Source organism: Myripristis murdjan, chromosome 23, assembly GCF_902150065.1.
Source record: "Myripristis murdjan chromosome 23, fMyrMur1.1, whole genome shotgun sequence".
NCBI lineage: Eukaryota > Metazoa > Chordata > Actinopteri > Holocentriformes > Holocentridae > Myripristis > Myripristis murdjan.
Genome location: NC_044002.1, coordinates 12317186 through 12339050, shown reverse-complemented (window position 1 = coordinate 12339050; position 21865 = coordinate 12317186). Strand labels below are relative to the sequence as shown.

The 21865-nt window shown below is 40.4% G+C and overlaps 1 protein-coding gene across 1 annotated transcript in view; it reads left to right on the top strand.

Moving 5' to 3' along the window:
* Window positions 1–21865, top strand: part of wnk1b (WNK lysine deficient protein kinase 1b) — a 130780-nt gene that overhangs the window by 78929 nt on the left and 29986 nt on the right. Inside the window, exons 9-15 of the mRNA XM_030046489.1 lie at window positions 513–734; window positions 1172–1241; window positions 1505–1689; window positions 8890–10326; window positions 13953–14045; window positions 15339–15416; window positions 21770–21843. Of these exons, the coding sequence (XP_029902349.1) occupies window positions 513–734; window positions 1172–1241; window positions 1505–1689; window positions 8890–10326; window positions 13953–14045; window positions 15339–15416; window positions 21770–21843 (2159 nt within the window). The remainder of the gene's footprint in view (window positions 1–512; window positions 735–1171; window positions 1242–1504; window positions 1690–8889; window positions 10327–13952; window positions 14046–15338; window positions 15417–21769; window positions 21844–21865) is intronic.

Below are 21865 nucleotides of genomic sequence, written 5' to 3'. Positions count from 1 at the left end.
GAGGATTGAGGTATGAGATGAAGAGAGATAGAGAAGGGGATAGAACAAGAGAACAATACTATGCAAGTGAACTTGATATATATAACACATCTACAAGACTTACAATCACAAACACACAAACACACACACATTTCAAACAATAATAATAGGCACCAAAAATATCTGAGACAAGGCATAGCACACATTGACAGTGTTATGGGAATTATGGTTCTTAATTAATTTTTTAAAATCTGAGATTGAATTGACTAGTGGAAAGTTCAGGCTGTTTGAAGTCGTGCAGCCAGTAGTTCATCACCATGTGGTTCAAGGCTGGACCTTGGAACAGTCTGAGCTGCCAGCCAATGAGGGGATGCCAGTATTGGTGCAGTGAGGAATGACTAATTTTTGTCACAAATATTTCAGCAGAACTTTGCACTTATTGGAGTTATACATGATGGTTTGGTGAGATGAGGGGAAGAATGCGTGGGGAGATAGAATAAGGAAAGTGTGTGCATCCTCTTCCCCTCCTCCAGGTTGAGTCTGGCTATGTTGCCGAGGGCGACCATAAGACCATGGCCAAGGCTATCAAGGACCGCGTGTCTCTGATCCGGAGAAAGAGAGAACAAAGGCAGCTAGTACGAGAGGAACAAGAGAAGAGACAACTGGAGCTGGAACAGCAACACCAGCAACAACAACAACAACAACTACAACAACAGCAACACCAACAAGAGACACTCAAAACTTCACACACACAGGTTGGTATTTAGATATTCAGTTAATGTGTTTGTGTGTTGGTGAGATCAGTTGGTTAATTTTCCTGCAAGCTATTTAGTCAGTAAACACATTAATATCTTGCAGAATCAATTCATTGTTAGACTTTTAGGTTAATTAGGAGTTAAATATATGTTTGTAAGTTCATGGGATTGATTTACTGGTAATATGCCATGATATGTTTTGGCCTGTTAGACTGTTAGATTAGCTGTTTTTTCAGCACTTTTGAGTGCTGAAGAGTTTAAATAGTTAGGAATTTGGTCAGATGTTGGATAATTTTTCCCTCTCTTTGAGAAATAAAGAGAGCAATTGTTGCACAATGCAAGCATTGAAATAGCTTTTTAACCTTACACATTGTATTTTTCTCCTCCCTTTAGCTTCCCTTAGTTTGACCCTAACTTGTATTTGTTTCGATGTTCAGGTGGAAGCAGAGGAAACTGAAGTGGACCAGCAACAGCTTCACTATCAGCAGAGCAACCTCTCACTTCCATGTACGACATAATAAGATTTAAAAATTCAGTGGAGCATCCCATTACCATATTTTACATTTTCTTCTCTCTGCATATGCTTGCAGAGGTTATTTAATCAAAGTTACGCATATGCTTTATTATATGGATTGTACGTATGGCTTTCTTAAGAGATAGTCTATGTTACCAGCAGGTCACTCTGCTTCTGTTGCAGAATAATAAGAAGGCACAGGAGGAAAAGTTACCATCCTGCGACCTCAACACATTTGTCTCTATCTTTCTCTCAGCTGAAGGAGTGGACAGTGGCCAGGGTTCCTCAGTTTTCTCCTCTGACGCCCCCCACTTGGGTCAGCTGACCATGTCATACAGCTGCCCCCCCTCTACCCAGCCCCCCTCCCAGCCCCAGCCCCAGTCCCCTTATCCCACCACCCCGCAGCAACATCAAGTCTATACCCAGCCGTCGCAGCCAATGGTGAGTGCTGATGTCATCAGAATGTGTTTGTGATTTGATAGGGTTGCATGGTTATCAGGGACAGGCCATGTTGAACACATGTATGAGTGTATTTTTTTTTTTAATAACAACGCCATTTGTGTGTTAGATTTCCCGAAAAACTACGCTCAGCATATGTGTTGAACATGACTCTGCAGTTTGAAGTTGAAGAGTGCTGTGTTGTGTTTTGGAGTGGGACTGAGCTGAAATCAAGTTTGCAGTGTGTGTGTGTGGGTGTGTGTTGATCTAAATCCACGAGAGCATGCTGGTGATGGTTTTGTTGGAGGTGCGCACCTTTGACCAGAAGAAGAGGAATGCCAAGAGGTATTTGATCTTTACCAACTGGATATGTAAAGTGCAGGGAGAAGCCAAGACATTTCACAGCAAACCAGTCTCATTTCATTCCTTTTATTTTCACCTGTCACTCTGTCAGCCGATCACTTGGCTCTGTCAGTCAATAACATGTCACTCAGCCAGATATTTAGCCCATCAGTCAGTCAGTAAGTCAACCAGCCAGTGAGTCTGTTGAGCTGCCTGTTACTTTGCCAGCCAGTCACCCAGTCAGTCAGCAGGCAGCCAGTCAGTCAGGTTCTGTGCTGTATTTCATCTTAGATGTCTGCCAGTCATTCTCTCTCCAGCCTCCAGATGTCATGCACCTCTCCTCCCCTCAGTGTCCCCATTTTATCATTTTTTCTCCTCTTCCTACTGTTGTGAATATTACTGTTCATTCCCCTCTTGTGCAGTTTTCTGTTGTTTCCTCTTCACAACCCAGTCATGGACTTTGTATTTTTATTTTGTTATTATTCTTTTCTTCGATGTTGTATGATGTTATTTTCTATTGTTTTTATATTTGTTTTAAAACTGCTTTTGTACATTAGTTGCTGGGCACATTTCCTGGGACATACATCAACCCCATGCATTTTACTTTGTTCATGCAAAAGCATCACATTAATGCAAAATATGTTGACATGTGTATTCAGTGTTTAAATCAAGTGGAATGCTGTCCTTCATGTGCAACACTTGGATGTTAATCACTTATTTCAGTATATTGTATTTCTTTATTAATATTAAATTGCAATATTCATTGATAAAACATGTGTTTAAGTTACTTGTAAATTTGTACTTGAGTTACAGTCTGTTGTTGTTGTTTTTTTAAGTTAATTGCATTATTTTAAAAAAAGGTGAAATGTCTTGGGACTGATGTTAATATCCATGCAGTGTGCTCAGCAGTTTGTTTTTACTCTGTTTGAAGGGATTTATTCCAAAGTGAGACATTAACCATCTGACGTTGAAAAGTTTGAATTTTTACTTTCAAAATGATTTTTTCTCAAACCCTTTGAGAGTAGTCTCAAAAATAAATCTCGCTGAAGTTACTAGCAACCCCTTCTTGCAAGAATAGGTACACAGAGTGGAGAAAATGTTCAGATGCATTGTAGAAATATAACACAGTCAAGATCAGTTGATTTATTTTCCTTCAAAATGGATATATAGCATTTGGTAAGGAGGTCCTTCATTTGTTGCTGTTCATTTGTCTGCGTATTTATTATTTGTGATCTGCTGTCTGTTATCACAGTGTTGACTGAGTTCATTGTGTTGGCATATGAATCAGCTTGGTTCTGTTGTAATCTGATGTTATCAGGCCTTCTGCAGGGGCTCTAACAATCTCTAATGGCCTAGCAAAAGCTTTTTTTTTTTTTTTTTTTTTTTTTTTTTTTAATTCATCCAGACGGTTTGTGGAGCAGACATGCTGTTTTTCAGCAACAGCCTGCATAACACTCACACAATTACTCACAATTAGTCATGGGAATGGGAACATCCCAATTGTAATCCTCAGTTGTTGTCCCAACTGGATGGGTCAAGTGCCTTGTTCCAGGGCTCCCAGGAGGGGCGAGCCTTTCTCATATACTATCCCCATCCAAATTTTCCATGTGTGCCTCTCTAATATCTAGGCTGCTGCTACCCACTGTGATTGAGTCATTGCTTAATTAGATTATCTTCCCGTTTTTGGTTGATTGATTGAGTGATTGCATAATTCACTAAAAGGTTTTGACTTCTTTTCAGTTCTTACTTTAAGTAATATCTAAAATGACATGAAATATTCCACACTCCTCATAATCTAAAAATGTGCCAGATTTTCCTCATACACCTCTGGCCTGGTCCTGCAGTTCACAGGCAGATGCCCCAGAAATTAAAGATCAGTTTCTTTAGACAGTGCGCTGTGTTTTTCTTTTGAAAGGCCATTTACTAGATCCAGAATATTCTGTGTGGACAAGCCGACCACCAACAACGACAACATTAATGTCTAGGCAGGGTTTATTTCAGGCACACTTGAGTCCACAGCTTTTCTCTTGAGGCGCTGCTAGTGTTTCTGAGAAGCAGTACTTTGCTAACATCAGCACAGAGAGTGTTCTGCTCACATCCATGGCCTCATCTGAATCTAGGATCTGGTTGTTATGAGTCATTTGCTGCAGACAAGCTCGATTTGAAATACTAGACAGCGTTATTATGCCTGTGTTTTTCAAAGTCTGCTTTGGACCTAAAGTTAGGCCATGGGAAGAATAAAACACATTCCCACTGCCATTATGAAGTAATTGATATTGAAAGCTGCTGGCTGTTGTTTTCTCAGGTCCATGCTATCTAAAGCAGTTTAGGCGATAACAAGATTGTAGGTTGTGAAAGATACGTAAATGTTATTTGCTTGGCCTACTCAGCCTGTTACTTAAATTGTGGACCACAAGAAAAAGAATCTTTTTCCCATGGAGGAAAACAGGTTTGACTGCTTTTATTTGGGCAACTTATTTGCTGTAGCAGTGCCGTGGCAACATTTTTTTTTTAGTCATCAAAAACATAATGATCCCTCTAGTGTGTTAGCAAATCCACCTTATTCAGAGGCCGTTCAACATCCTGCACAAAATAATTTGATTACAAAATTATGTATTTGTGTAAAGTCAGTATTGATGACGGCATTGATCTGAAGTAAAATGTTATAGGCTATAGCCTATATCATAAAGCTGTGTAGATGACACTCCTGCACAGCTACACTTATTAACTTTTTTTTTTTTTTTCCAGAAAACTGGCATATTTTTTCCAAGCAAATGGTCGAATACCTCAGCAGTACTTTCTCTATGGAGCTCCGTTCAGCTTCTTAATGATCATTTATCTTGCATAATCATTCTCTTTGCATAATATTGTTTATTTCATTTGGATTTAGTGATTAAATTAAATTTGATAGTTAATTTATTGCAGTCCTTTTTTATGCTGTTCTGGTATGCTGTGCTAGTCTCTTTCTGGTCTGTCGTTTTTTTTGTTTTTTCTGAAATGTATCTATCTGCTCAAAGTTTTGTTTGGGTTTGTGTGTGTGTGCGTGTGCGTGTGCGTGTGTGTGTGCGCGCGTGTGTGCGTGCGTGTGTGTGTGTGTGTGTGTGTGTGTATGTGTGTGTTGTTTTTTTGTAGTGCATCTATAATTGTAAGATACAAAACATCTCCCTTGGGTTACCTACACAGGGTTTCAGTCCCTCAAAATACATTTTCAAGGAAAATGATTGCCAGAATTAAACAGAATTTTCATATTAAATTTTACAAATGGTGTGTCATTCTGCACCCTTCAACAGTTAGATTTGTGTGTGTGTGTGTGTGTGTGTGTGTGTGTGTGTGTGTGTGTGTGTGTGTTTTGTTATTTGTTATTTTTTCCTTTCAGCATTGATCACCAAACATCATATAACATTTATTTTTGCCCACTATGGAAATGTAAAATTTTGGAATGAACCCCTTCATTTGGGCTTTGTCGAATTAGGATCACTTTTTATTTGATGCCACTCGTTGTCCTCCCATTTACTTTATGTGATTTCAGGTTTTTAATGTGTTTTTTTTTTTTTTTCATTTCTAATTTAGATCCATGTCATAGTTTTTATTTTTGTATTCTTTGGTTATGCTGTCATTTTTTTGTACTTTTTTGCTATGTTCTGTTCAAGTGTTTTATAGTTTTGTGGTTCTGTTTGTGTGTGTTTGTTTTGTCATCTTGGTCTCTCCTCTTCCCCTCCCCTCCCTGCCTGCAGCCTGCCTCCAACCGCCGTCGAAGTCGTAGCATGTCCGTTTGTGTCCCTTCGTCATCCTGCTTCTTTCCCCATGCTCTCCCACTCCTGACCGTTCCTCCAAAGCAGCCCTCCACCCCTCCTCCAGAACTCCTGTCCTGCTCATCCTCCTCTTACACCACCACTTCCCCCTGCATTCCTCTCACAGCCGAGAGGGATACATTTGCAGGTCGCCTCTCCAAGGCCTTGGAGACAGTCTTACCCCTTCACTCCGCCTCCTCTCTTCCCAGGGCCAGGCAACGGAGGGCCAGCCTACCTGCCCTATTCTCCACCCCTGTAGGTTCACAACCTCATCGCCCAGAGGCCACAGTGGTAGCGAGAACCAGGGAGGGGGCCAGAGTGAGAGAATGATGGTGGGACAGGGCTAACACAGGTGTCTGAAAATATAATGGAGATAAAGATTGGATATAAGGAATATTGAGGTTTATTTTGACTATGCATCTGTATTCAGACCCGAGTTTAAAAGTAGGTACAAATAAGTCTTATTAGTGTCAGCATAATTCGAATAACGTAACCTTTGATGCATAAACTAAAGTGTTTGTCTCAAATAATTACTCTGTTTTTAAAATACATACTTGCAAACTTTCTGGTAAATTGAAGTGATGAATGCATCAGCCTCTATCCCAAGGGGTGGACATGGATTAATCTATAAAAAAAAAAAACAATAAAAATATTGGTCAAGCAAGAACATTGTGCAGACTTAGATTAAGTTAATGGCACTCATTATACTTTACTATGTACCAAACCTCAGCAATCATGCACTAAGGTAAGATAAGACGTATTATTTAAAAAAAAAAAAAATTGGCCCAGGCCTGACAGTAGATTGTACTGTATAATAAGTCATAAGAGCCAGTCACAGTAAATGTAAAGGAACTCTTTAATTAAAAATTAGATTGAAAATGACAGGTCTTTAATGAGAAAGAGTAATAAACTTGATTTCAAAAGCAGTCAGAAAATGAAAAAGTAACACAAAAATGTCTTTTTTTTAATGAAAATTCATGAAAAAAGTCCTTCACTGTTTCTGAACCGCTTATTCTTTTTATTAGCAACTTTCTTGGGAATTTTGCTGTCTCTGTGATTAGTGTAATAATGATAGAGAGACAATAAAGTGCAATTAGAACTTTCTTTTTATCCATGAGGGAAACTCCAGTATTATGTGTATTGCAACCCCAGTGACTTTAATGGCATTTACATCATCCAGTGATTTGTTGTAATTAGTGAATGGCACTGATTGAATTAATATTATTGAATTACTGAATGAAGATTATTGATGAAACAGCTTGGCTCTTACATGCTGATGCAAAGTAGCTGTTTGTCATAACTTCATACAGCAATGTGGAGCCAAAAACAAAAATACATCAGCAATCACTCGCAATCAGAAAATCTGTTTAATTTGCCATTTAGTCGAGATTATATGGGTACATGCACACTGGAAGATTTCTAACTTATTGAGTACTCACGTTGCCTTTCTAGCCCCTTTTATTGTTGTATCTCCGTTGGTAGATCTTTTCTGCTCTTTGCTGACATATTCCTCATCTCCTAGTTTTAAGATGTAGGTGAACTAGTTAATCAAAAAAGCAGATTCCAAATCTACTTAATGTGTAAGGCACCAGGGGAGAGGGGGATGACATGCAGCAAAGGGCCTGGGATGGAACTCAGGCCAATGCAGTAAGGCCTTAGCCTTGATACATGACACGCGCTCTACCAAGTGAGCCACCAGGGAACTCCACTCAGTTCTACTCTTTGGGCATTGCAGAGGTACCTCAATTAAACCCCAATTAAGATAGCAACTATGCAGGGGATCTTGTTTGCTCATAGTTTACTTCCAGACACTTGTGTGAGTCTGTGTGTTTTCCTGTCATTCTACCCATCCAATTCTCTGTCTCTCTTGCATATCACCCTGTGTTCTTATTAAATGCAGATTGACTGGATCTGACCTTTAACTTTGCTTAATGTCCAAGTGGCTGCTGTAATGCACATCTGCCATCAGGAAAACTTTTTCAAAAGTTTAAGCAAAAAGTTTCAAAAGATTCATCTTAATAACATTTCAATTTGAAATAAATATTGAATAAATAAAGAAATAATGGAGATGTATAGAAATAATGGTGTAGACATTATAGAGCACAAATGGGATTGAGATAAAATGTCAGGACATTTACCAATGACAAACCTCCAGATATTTCACCCTGTCTTGACCGCACTTTGCCACTAAATTATTTGAATATTTCATGTTAGGTTTGCCTTAGCACTCCCTTGCCGAAATGGTTGCAAGACAACCATTGTCCTGTCTAATTATATTTCTGTTTATTCCACTGTATTATGTTTATTAGGTCACTTATTTTTGAAAACAATTGTTAAAAAAACAAGCAAACACTGTGCTACTTATTTTGTAATAACAGGTTAAAACTTAATTCCCTCAAGATATTCCTCTAGGAAAACATTTTTGCCTGTATACTAGGTTAAAGCTATATTGGGTCTAAGTTCCTAATTAATGAAGTACATTTCTATATCTCTGCTGTTCACATGTTTTTAATCTCCCACTTTTAAACTGCAAGCCAAGCACTTAGTTAGGATGTTTGAATTCCGCAGGGGCAAACAATATAAAAGTTTTCCTGAATGCAGATACGTCAGGACTTGGTTGTAGCATTTAGTCTTAGTCCTCTCTGTATTTAATATCCCACTCTCCATCCCGCTATAAGCTGTCAGTGTTCACTCCTTTTAATTTAATTTTTTATTTTTTGACTCTCTGTCTGTCTCTTTCTGTTTTTTTTTTCTACCTTTTATTCTTTGTACCTGCTTGTCTTGATATCAGTCTGGTATTTGGTCTATCTCACTGTCTTTCTGTCTTTCCATCACCCATCTTCCTCATCTCTTCACTTTTGCCTGCAGCTTTTAGATATGTGTCCTGTGTCATCCACATTAGTTGTTTCTAGAGTGGAGGGAGAATATTTTTCACTAATTCTCATTGTTTTGAAATGATGCTCTAAATTCTCTGTTTTACACACTATGTTTTTCCATTTCATGTCAGCTTCTGCTGTGGTTCAGTCTCTCACTCTCTCGTTCTTAAATCCATTGTATCTCATTGTCACAGCAGCAGCATTCAATGCCACACCCCTACAGTGGAGGAGCAAGCACAGGAGGAGGTGGAGGAGGGGGGATCCAACTTCCAACTCTCCCTGACCCCCCTACTATTTTCTTTCCCTCTATTCCTGAACGGCCCATTTCATTTTCCCCTCCTCCCACTGGGCCTCCAAAGGCCTACAACACCCAGCGACGTAAGAGCACCTCCATTCTCGAGGCCCACACCCGACACTTCCAGCCTGCCTACCCTCGGTACGGGAGCAGCCTTCATCCCTTTTCAGGGTTGGAGGGTGTCGAGCCCCCGTCTCTCTACATGGTCAACCCTGGTTTTGCAGCCGCTGCTCAAAGACTTGGTGTTGGAGAGCCCCTGCATCTCCCAGGGCAATCTGACCCAAGCTTGTATGGATATAAAGATGTGAGAGCAGAGCAAGAGGAAGCAGTGAGGAGATTAAGCTTAAACCAGGCTGCCCTATTGGACCATTATGAAGCAATGGCATACGGGGGATACCCAATGACTGCTCACCAGCTTGGTCACTTGAGTTTCCATCAGCAGATGCAAGCAGCGGCTGCAGCTGCCAGTTTGGGATATGATCCCGGCCCCCCGCCTCAACCGGCATTCTTGCACCCACACATGATGCAAAGAATCAGCACTCACAGCCCAATCCCTCCACCTCTGACTCCCATGAGCGCATCCACTGGTGCCTCTGTGTCTTCTTCATCATCAGATGGATGCTATCCTCCACCCCAGCATGCTTCCACTTCCTCCTTCCCTCTCTCTGCTCCTCCAGTGATGGCTGATGCTCCACCTCCTGGAAGTGTTTTTGAATTTCATTTAGCTGCGGCTGCTGCAGCTGCTGCCAGTGACCCAAGCCTGCTGGCTTCCAGACTTTATCGGGCCCGCAGGAGTTCCATGGACCTCCCACTTGAGGACAGCACAGGGTCGGGTTCAGGTGGCTCTGGGTCATACAGCCGTCTCCAGCCTGTGACAGAAGAGCTGTACACATATATCAGCCCTGAGCTCCCTTTACCTCCAGGAAGTCTTCTCCTTCACCATGGAGTAGGAAGCACAAGGGACAGAAGCCCAGAACCATCCAGTGACTCCTTTGCTTCCTCTGATGCAGGAGAGTTTCAGTCACCTCCTCCGCCACCTCTCCTCCCTCCACTTGAACCTTCAGCCGCTCAGTCCATCCCTCACTCATCCTCCTCCGCACTCTATGATCCAACAGGGGGGTTGCCTCCCACAGATCCACAGGGTCATCCACCCTCTCAGCAGAGCTTCCTCCTTCTCACACCATCCTCTGAGCTCCCTGTTGCGGGAGCCTCGTCGACTCAGCTGGGGTCTCTGATCCAGAATGCCTGGGCCCGGCATGGAGGGGTGGTACCAGCCCAGCCTGATATGACATACCATGAGTCATTGTTGGCAATGCAGGCTGCTAACTCCACTCTGGTACTGAGATTAGATCCCCCAAAACTACTTGGGTCAAATACTAGTTGAAATAAGTTTAGTTACTTTTTAAGTCAGATCTCCAAATAGCTGCTGATGCATACATAGCAAGCGGTTCATTTTTTCAGTTCAGGTTCTTTCTGGGCAGACTGAAAAATTAAACATTTACATATGCTGAGATGTTGATGATGTACTCATCATATGTCTTCTTTTCAAAGGAAATCGATTGACTTCATTTTATCTCTATCTTCCTTTGCCAATCTTTAATTGGAAAAATAGGATTGTTTGACCAACCTGCTAGGATAGATGGATAAAACATTTCAGTCTGTCAGGTAAATTCCTCTTTAAAAAGTAACTAAATCATTTTAAAATGGTAATTTGACCCAGGTCCCCTTATACCCTGTTATCTTTTATACCCTACCAACGCAATAGTCCCAGCTGACCCTTATTTATTATGATGTACTGTCTGATTTGGCTAGATATTCAGTTACTGTGATTGTGATTTTAACCCCTTCCAGCTACATGCCAGAAAGTGTCTCATAGTATGCCTTCAGAATGTGTCACATTTTCATCCCCTGGTGATGTTTACCTGCATATTAGAACTGATGGTATTAATTAACATGCAAGAAAAGAGTGGGGTTGTAGTCATCACCACCTCAGTCGGAACCAAGACAAGACATAGTCTTGGTCTAGTTAAGACCAAGAATCACTTGATTCCAAGACCAACATCAGAATACTGTGCAAATAGTTAAATATGGCGTTATGCTTAGTACTGTTACTGCAGCAAAATAAAGAATAAATGAAAAGTTGAATAGGTAATTTGAGAAAGTGGATACCTATGCTGAGACTGAGATAAATAGGACCAAGACCAAGATCCTCTCAACCTTTCTCAAGAATCAACTTTATTTATTTATTTAAATCTGTGTACCCTACTGGCTCCAGACTGGCTCCAGACTGGCACAATGTTATTGTATCTTTGCAGTAGATAAGTAATAGCAATTATTATGAAGGTGATATTCTGATGGTAGTCTCTGAGACACTCTCTGGTAAAAGCTTTATAAGCTGTATAACTGTCTAAACCCCCTCCTTTCTATGTTTTTGTTATGTATTTGATTTTGATTTACTTGTTCTGCTCAGTAAGTAATATTTTGTCTGTATGTTCATATATGACTGTATATGAAAAATGTGTGTTTGTGCGGGTATACTGTGTGTGGTATACTTGCATTTTTGCTCATACAATTCCAAAGTCTATGTGGTCCCATGAAAAGAGTATCTTCCTAGATCAATCAATCTGTCTATCTATCTATCTGTCTATCTATGTATCTATCTATCTATCTATCTATCTATCTATGGATCGATAGATAGATAGATGTACCACTATTCTCGCCTCAGAACATAATTGCTTTTTTTTCCCCCAGATATAATGGGTGTACATCAAAATATAAGCCAGAAAGAAAGTTAGTGAGCATGATAAATCCATGGGACTTTGTTGATTTGTATGGACAAACACACAGAAACATACAACAAAAACCAGGGGGCTTAGACAAATCTAGCACTTATACCATGCAGATAGTAATTTCATTTGTATATTTTAGATTCTTTGTTGTTTTATTTTGTTTTGTGTTGCTAAAGATCTTGGCTTCATGTCAGTTCTTCAGTTTAGCATATTGTCATTTCCTGCTGAGACTGGAAATCAAACTTCCCACTCAGAGTTCAAAGGTCACAACTGACATTCATTAAACCCTTAGAATGCTGCCATCACCAGTGTCAACCTGCAATCACACTTTCCTTTTAGTTTGCTCTGAACCACATGTTTTTTGTTGCTTCTTTCCATTTTTTTCCAAACTTTGTTTCTTACCTTTCACTACCTATATTTTTATTTCACTGTTTTTAATTTGTTTATAATGCGAGATTCTTCTGTTGTTTATGTTTGACTTTCTGTGTGAAGTGATAGTAATGATAGTAGAAGGAGGTAGGTAGTAGTGTTTCTGGTGCAACTATACTTGTGTAAGCTCCCGCCACATTTTGTAGGTGTGAGCTTGTAAACAAGTATAAACTTGCCTTCGGCCTTCTAAGGGTTCCTTTCACAATAGATTGAGCATAACTACTGTCTGTGTCCTCAAATACAATTAAACAATAAATAGAAAGTTGACTTGAGGAAAGGTAGAGCCCTGTGAATGTCCCCCTCGTAACTGGGGCAGTGCCACGTGGGAAATAAAATACAACTTCGATGAATACAACTTCCCACTCAACTCACCACTTTACAGGTACTAATCATGTTTTGCAGATTACTTTCTCTGGAGATTACTTTTCTGTAAAGTTATGTTACTTGTAACATAGTGAAAGAGCCTAGCAGAACATCCACTGTATCTAGTGGGAAAAGGTTCCTGCTCTGGGCAGTACACTAAGTGCACTAGTTAATCTGTATCTTTTCTGTTAAAAAATATATTTATATTTTGAGAATCACTGATAATGCATTTAATAGTGCTACTTTACTGCTTACTGAATTTTGAAGACCATCTTTTACTAAATTGTACCCCTTGTAGTTTAGTTATTATTTATTTATTTATTTATTTATAGTTATTTAGTTTATTATTTTAGGTTAAATTTAAAAAAGCCAAGGAATAGAATAAAAAAGGAAAAGCAAAGCAAAGGAAAAAGTAGTTTATAGTTGAGACTATCTTAGTATAGTTTTTATGCTATTTTAAACCAGTCAGACCTTGATTAGATACTATTTTTTAACAAGGCATTTTAACATAATAGAAATAGTACATGATGGGTATGGTTTTGGACAATTCAGTTAGTGCCAAGTAACCTGTTAATCATAAAAACTACACAAAAAAACACAATTATACTTGCCTTTGAAATACTTTTCTCTACTTAATGGTAGTGATTGTATTAGGCTATGTGCCAATCCCCACCCAAACATTTAAAGATGAAATAAATATTTGAAATATTATATAACCCAGGTCTGAACATAATAAATCAAAGAATATGCCTGACAGTGTTTCAATAAAATATTCAAATTGTAAACAGTTTTAAAACTTATTTCAGTATTGTTTGCTTTCCAGATTTGTATTGCCATTGTAAAGACCGCAACCAGCTTCTGTTATGAGCTTTGTTGACCCGTTATAACATCCACCTACTCTCATTGCCAATCATATAGGGCTCAACCTGCATGGAAACCTATTGTACTCACAACCTGACTAACCCCAGTATTCTGCCTATGTGGTTGTACCTGCTAGACCGTAAGCTGTGTGTGTGTGTGTGTGTGTGTGTTTATACAGTATGCACATTGGTCAATGTTCATATGTGTAGGTGAGTAGCTATTTGTGTGTGTTGGTGGATGGGCTCGTTGAGTGCGCTATGTGTGTGCATGTGTGCATACACAAGATGAGAATTTACACTAAAAGCTTCTCACTAAAGAGTAGTACCTTGTGTTTGCACTCATATGCACAGTGGCTTCAGCTGAACCCCAAATGGGTCTCGAAACTGCAAATATGTTCTGATTAGTTCTTGCTCTCTCTCTCTCCCCTTATTGTCTTCTACCATACTTCCTCTCTTTTTCTCTTCTGTCCTTTTCTCTTCTATCCTCTGTCCATCTTTCTCTCTTTATGTCTGTTTCTCAGCAGCAGGTTCAAGCCCCCACCTCCCAGCCCACTGCAGTGCCCTCCCTGGCCCCTCCCACCTCGCAGCCTGCTACTCCTGGGACCTGCCAGCAGGTAAGAACAACTATAGCAATTGTAGACCCCAGTAGCTTCAAGTCAGATTTCAAAAGACCAAAGAAACAACAGTCAATGTTGACCACAGTCACTTTATCTGCTCATTTTGTCTGCAGAGAAGAGGTGTCTGCTGCCAAAATTTGGGGTTAACATCGACCACCAGCAGTCAAACACATCCTATCATTACTATAGTTCCTGTCTGTCAGTTTTATACCACTGGTGTGACTTTTAGTAACTATCAAAGCAAAATGCAAAATGGTCCTCATGCTAAACACATGTCAGAGATAAGTTAGTGGGCACGTTATGCACCAAGTGGTTAACCAAAAAGAGGAATGAATGGATGTTTGCCTCTCTATGTGTCTGCATCTTCTGTCAGTTTCTCTCTTTGCCTGCTTCTTTGTTTCTTTGCCTGTTTCGTCTTATTCCTTACTCTTTAGTATGCTCACACATAAAACCTGTACAGTACATATAAACACACCTTTATGAGCCATCAGGCCACCCCTAAACACACATTTTCATACTCTTCCTCTCCTCTCTCTTTCCCCTTTTTCACTTTTTAATTCCACGGTCCTGTGGTGTGAGAAGCCTCAGAAAGAGTTTTAGGAAAATGCCTCAACTCTGTTTTTATGCTTACACAATAACTTTTGCTCAAACAAGTTGGCTTCCCCTTTGAAGTCATTGCCTTTGCTTCAAGGTAACCAGTCATAAATTAAGATGTCCTACGGGACTGGCACTTTGCCGAGTGTGATGTGACTTTTTTTTTTTTTTTTTTTTTTTTTTTTTAAGTGTTTTTGCCCCCAGTACATACCCTTGTTATGAGCTAATTGCAGCCCTAAACTGATTTGATTGAGCATGAAATTAGAAGTTAATAGGAGATCAGCTGTTTCTGGCTGGGATAAGATGGAATGCTTTTTATAGAAATAAGCAAAACAGCCATTTGCACACTGTTACTTCAGCTATGTTATATGAAAAGTTATGTTTTTTCTTTTCCCTTTGTTTTGTGCCAGCAATCATTTTTTGACAGTAGTGACATCTTGTTCAGTGATTAACATGTCATTTTGCAACAACCTTTTTTCCCACACATCATTCTGTATAACAGTTTATGAAATTGTGGTTTAGGAATCATTCAAGATAATTAAATTTCTTTCATATTCCACCAGGTAATCAGAAAATCAAGAGTAAGAGGGCTAAGATACATACAAGACTTAATTTCTTAGTTGGTATCACACATCATATCTATTTGGATGTCTCATACCTTATCCATTTAGTAATTAGCTTTCTTCCTCTCTCTAGGTCATTACATCTAGTCAGTCCAGTAGTGCATCAGTCCAGAGCCCCACTCACACATCTGTGCCACAGGCCTCTGCACAGGTAACACACACACACACCTAATTGCTATATACATAAACAGTAACACTTAATAAACACATTCCTAAAAGCACACACAAAAGCATCCATCTGTGCCAGCACACACACTCCTTGCACATACAGTAGGCATACTCATTGTTGCCCCTTTTCCACCAGAAAAAACCTGGTGCTAGTTCGGAGCTGGTGCTAGAGCCGGTGCTTAACTGGTGCCAACGAAGAACCGGTTTGCTTTTCCACCGGTCAAGAGCCAAGTGGAGCCAATTCAGAGCCACGTCATGACGTCTTCGGAAAACGTGATGACGAGTGCGCGAGACGCTCGCTCAGAATCACAATAACCATCATGAATGAATGAATGAATGATACTTTATTAATCCTTTGCAGGAAATTACATTGTCACGGCAGCTTCATCACTTCAACACAGATCAAACTGCACACTCATACTATACAGTGGCTGCAGCGTCTCTGTCCGCCCGTCCTGTCCTGAAGCCGGTGAAACTGATCAGTGAGTCGGGGATGATGTTCGTGAGCCGCGTCTCAGTCAAGCATATAACGCTGCTTTCCCGATACAGTTTCTGGCCCCGGGTGGAGCAGGATCTGGATTTATTAGCGATGCAAATACTGCTTGTGTCTTTACAAGCCTACATTTCAATACAGAGGCGAAAAACGCAATTATTGCCGGCTACCTGTCGGATTCGTGATCGGAACGAATGACAGCTATGTTTAGTTATAAAACGGGTGCTTCTCATCCTTAAATGTAATTTGCTGAGCCGCGTTCCATGCCGTTGTAAAATCAGTATAATCCACGGCTTCTCGGGGATTATTGTTTATGTTTATAGCGTTCGCAGTTCCTGTTTTGTTTTGTAACCCCGCCCACCATTGACGCGGTGGGTCGCGTCATCGGTTCTTTCTCTGGCTCCTGTTTAGCCCCTGCTCGGAGTCGGTGCTTGCCTAGCACCAGTTTGGAACCAGTTTGGCACCAGTTTGGCCCCTGCTTGGGCGGTGGAAAACCAAAAAACTGGTGCTTAGTCAGGCACCGGCTCCGAACCAGCCCTGGTGGAAAAGGGGTATGTGTTACATGTGCACACATAAACCCACTGCACACCCCACCTAGCTAGTGTCAGTTGGCACTATAGTGTCTGTTATTCATATATTTTCCCATGTAAACTGTAGCGACAGGCTGAAGAAAAACTGGCCGACATACAAAGACGAACACAAGCCATACTCAAACAAGTGATTTATAGACACTCATGGAGGCATGCATACACTTCAATCAGCCAGCTAGTTAGTCAGGTTACCAGCCAGCCAACTGTTAAGTTTATCTGAACAGTTGTCACAGTCATATTTGTCGTTTTTGGTCTTGTATCTGTTTTTTTTTTAATTTATGTTGCATGGTTTGCTCATCTTGAATTGTTTATTTTGTTTTTTTAAACTGTGCTTCTTCTTAAGCTCAGTTTGTTTCTTCTGTTTTTCTTGCTTTCTTTTGGCATGCTGCCTGCCTTCATCACGGGGTTGGTTTTCATGTGTGTATGTGTGTGTGTACATGTGCTGTGTACTATATTTGTGCATGTATGCCTGCGTTTATTTGTATTTCTTTGCATTTTTACATATAATTATATTCACATATACATGCTTGTATACACCTCTGTGTGTGTGTGTGTGTGTGTGTGTGTGTGTGTGTGTGTGTGTGTGTGTGTGTGTGTGTGTAGCTGTCTGACCTCAGTCCATCTCCCAGTATAGAACACCTCTATCTTCTCTACCAAGCCACTCAGCTAGCACTAGTTCAGGTAGAATGTGGGTGTGAATGTAGATAACAGTGTTCATATGTGAGTGTGTGTGTACTGATATATGAATGTGTGTGTGCATAGTTTGTGTGTGTTCATGTATGCACGCACATTTTACTGAGTATCAATGCATAATTATACCCTATCCCTATTTGTTCTGTATCTATGTGATTTTGTTGGTGAATCTTTTTGATATGAATCAGAATATTCATGGAAGAATGTCTTGCCCCTCCTCTTGTTGTTGTTTTGCTGTAGTGTGTCATGCCTTGATGCCCATTATTGTCCCTTTGTTCACTCCAGACGTTCCTACTAACATTTGCTCAAAAGCGTGGGCCTCAGGTAAAATGAAGATGGTTAATAGTGAAGAAGAATAGTGAAGAAGTCAGAGATGCAAACTTCTGACCATCTGTCGAAATTCGGTATTTTGTAATCAAAATAGTTCACCTGTGAGGTTTGTGTGATCTCAAGAGGCATTTTTTAGGTGAGGGGTTGGGGCTCAGCTGGGTTGATAAGGTTACATGCAGAATTGGTTCATTTTAACTTCAGCAATTCAAATCCTTGGCTCGGAGCACAGAACTGCAGTTATGTGGAAAGGACTTGAATGCACTAAAAGTCATATTTACAACTGCCAGTTAGAACGAAGGAGCTTACAAAAGTTATTGCCTTTGCTTGCCTTCAAGTAAAAAGTTGCTTGAAGGCAATACAGCCAGTGTCAAGGAGAATGGGTGGTCGAGGGACTAATAGGCCAGTTTGGCAGCAAATCTTCCCATTCTGACAGATCTTGTTACGTACACTGGGAAATGAAATCCTAACATGAGATGAAGCCATGACATCAGTTTTCCTCTTAATTTTTGTCTGTGCAGCTGTTGTTGGTCTGGCACAGGTGATGTGGCTTTCTTAATAGCTTGTAGTCTGTCACTGGACACTAGCAGGTCATGCAGCATGTTGGTTCACTCAGCCTCCTTATCAGTATCAGCAGTGTTTTTCAAGTACAGGACATCTATAGGTCATCCATATGTAAGCCTAAGGCATGGCTAAAAACTGGCCCTACTGATACAACAGGCTGTTTGCATACTTGTTAACCTTGTTGTCTTCTTAGTTTTGTCTAGTTGATGTATTCAGCTCCCACATCTGGTAATCCCTCGTATGTGTTTTATGCAGGGTTGTTTTACCCCACAGTGACTGTGAATGAGTTTTCAGGCAGATGTAAATATTTTAAAAGTAACTAGAAATGAGCATGTAAAGTGAATGTCTTTCAAAATGTTCTCCTGGGGAAGCATGGTCCTGGACTCCCTAGTTGTGGCAGGTTTTCTCTGTCCACACAGTGCTCTCACCTTTTTTACCCCTTACCTGTTTGCATCCTTGAAGAATAGATAATCCCCACAAGGTCAATGTAGACAACAGCAGGGTATTAAAGTATCTTGAAATGTATGTAGTGAGAGAAGGTATTTGATTTTGTCCACATTTGTATATGCACACTATTTTAATTCCATCTATATGCTTGTGTACACCTGTGTACATTGCCTTCGGGTATCTATCATGATTTTCAAGGCTTCAGTTCATAGGGCAGCTTTTCAGGCAGCTGTGAAGTACAGTGGAGCCCAAAGACTTGCCTCAGCATAGTTACTTATCACATGCAACATCTTGTTGCCAGGAAACATTAAAATAGATTTTTGGCCCTGTGTTGGTTGTCTGTGTCTCTGTCTGCTGTAGCTGGTTGTCTAGGCCTGGATTGTTGTCCGTCTGTATTACACAAATAACTTTATTAGTGTACCACCTCCTCTAAAGCCATACTGTGTCTTCTGTGTGGATTATCTAATGGTTTGCTTTGTGGTTGCATGGTGTTTCTGTTTCACAGTCGTGTATTTCACATCGGTCTGTCACACACTGTAGTTTGTTGTTTAATTTGCGATGTTGTTGGCTGCCGGGTTGATCTATGTTCACGTTGCCTTGGTGTTCAAGTTGTTTCTTGATTCAGTCCACAGACCTACAGTCAATAGTAGCTGGGTCAGTGAGCTATGGATGGCTTTTTATCCTGGTATTCTTGTTTAACATTATTTAACATGGAGACTAGTAAAGACCCAAATCAAAAGCTGGCAGTTATTTGCCTTCATATTTATCTTTTTAATGCAAACCTGTGACTAGAGATGTCCCAAACAACTTTAATAATTTAATATTAATAGCGTAGCCACATTTGGTTAGGGTTAGGGTTATCTTATCTTAGTTAAAATATGTTCACAAAACAAAGTATGAAAATTTAAACATTTGCATCACACTAACATTGAAAGAAGCTTTGTTGCTGCCACTTGCGGCTTTCTGTGTGCATTTTAAAATAATTTCTCTTTGCAGCCATGGTGGTGTGCCTCACTGCATTCTGCAGTTAATGTCTCCATACCAGTTGTCTCACTGCCATAAGTGGTAGTTGATAACACATTTGCAGCAAGTAGATTAATGGGACACAGAGGAGAAATTAAATAAATAAATGAATCAGGATTAGATTGGAGTGTCAAAATATGCCTTGAGCGGGTCCGATTCCAATCTTTCATATTGGCCCAGGACATCTCTGCATTTTACATCGTAGATGAGTCAGCAGTTGAGGAAAACTAACTCACTGTCCTAGTATCGAAGGGATTGACTGTAGATTGGACATCACAATTTTTGTGTTCGTCACAACTGATTAAACTTAACAGCCTACTTTGTTGGGTTTCTCTAACCTGTTTCTATGGCCTTTGCCACCTCCCTCTCCCATTTCTGCTCCCCCTTCCCTTCTTCCTTTTTGGTTCTTCTCTGTTTCTCGTCTTCTCCTACTTCCTCCCCTCTTTGACATTCTTCCTCCTCTTCTTGCTTTCTCTTCTCTTCTCTCCTCCCCTTATTCCTCTTCCTCCTTTGCCTCCTTCTTCCTTTCTTGTCTCTTGCTTTTCCTCCCCCTCTTCTTTTTCTCCTTGCCTCTGCTCCTTTGGCCCTTCCTCCTCTTCTCAGCCCAGTGTAACTCCATCTTCCTCTTCCGTTTCCTTGGTGACCCTTCGTTCTCCTTCGCCATCCCTTCCTGTTACCATACCAACAGGGGGTGTGGCTTCCCCACCTCCTCCTCCTCTGCCACTCCCTGTCGGGGCAGGGCCTACTATTGTTTCCCCTCCTCTTCCTGTGCCCACACCTGTGCCTCAGCCATTGGCCACCGTGGTGCCAATCATCAGTGTAGCCTCTGCCCCTCCTGATCCTCCTGTGGAAGCCCCTCCCCAGGTACTGGCGGTGGACAGTCAAACCCAAAAGTGCCACATCATATCCCGACTCACCGTGCTTATGTTTATAGAAGAGGGATGTATTTTAAATCATTTTCAGGGCCATTGATGAATGGAGTTTAGATTTTTAAATAATACTTTCATTGAATTATAGCTCACATAGTTGGCAGGCATGAAAGGGAAGATGGAAGAATGAGGTGACCACAAATGAGTTTGACTGAAACCTCTGGTTTCACTTTAGCACCCACATATTCAAAGAGGTGAGCATGTAAGGGTTTTTCCAGCCATTACTGAGTAAATGGTTATTCTCTATTAGTTGATATTTCAGATGTTGGACTTTAAGGTACTTTAGGCTTGCCCTGACTGTGGTTGTGTGGTAATGTTGTATTTTTGTAAGTGCACTTTATGTGCATGCTTTTTTACTTCCTGTCCTTAAAACAGCATTGACAGATATATTTTGTTCTTACTTTACCAGATCAATCCAGAAATTGTTGGCCAATGTGCTGTGTATTTACACTGAATAAACTAGTTTGTTGTTTATGGTACTTGATTATGTTTGTGCCCAGGGAAATTGAGTTTATAAATTAAAATCCAGCAATCACTGTTGGAAAGATATCCTGCATGGTTTGAATGATGATGTGATTCAGTCAGTCAAAAGATTTAAGTTTGTCAATATTGCAGCATACACTTTCATTCAATCTACAAATTAATAAGCTTAGTAAGCAGCAATGTTGATTTTCAGTGACTCTCGGACTGTAAACAGATTTCATCTTCGTCCACATAAAAAAACGGCATAGTTGGAATGCTGCCCATGTTTCAGCCCATTTGTTTTTTTACTTCACCAAGTTATTGATGAGTCTTAGCATTTTTAGATATTAGCTATGAGATAGAGAGAAGATTTGAGTCTTGCATATGAAACAACTAAGACTTTTTATGGCAGTTTTGTTCTCTTGTAGTTCTAAGTTGTAGCCCCCCCATGCACTTGACAAACCAAAGTATATGAAGTATTACTTGCTCCCTGTTTACAGGTTTCTTTCAATATTTTATCACGTTCTCTGATACTTATTTTTCTGCTGCTATATTTTCCTCCTTTCCGTTGCCATGACAAAGATGTTGATCATGATAATGATGGTAGTGATGATTGCAAATGTGATGATGATAATGTTGATTGTGGTGTGTGTGTATGTCTGTGTGTGTGTGTGTGTGTGTGTGTGTGTGTGTGTGTGTGTTTTTATGTCTGTGTTTGTTTGTGTGTGTGTGTGTGTGTGTGTGTGTGTGTGTGTGTGCGTGTGTCTGTGTGTGCGTGTGTGTGTGCGCGCACACTTGCGTGTTACAGTCTGCCTCCCAGCCTCCAGAGCAGTCCCAGTCTCAGCTACAGCCTCCACCGCAAGTGCCCTCATCAATGGAGAGGTAATACACACACACACACACA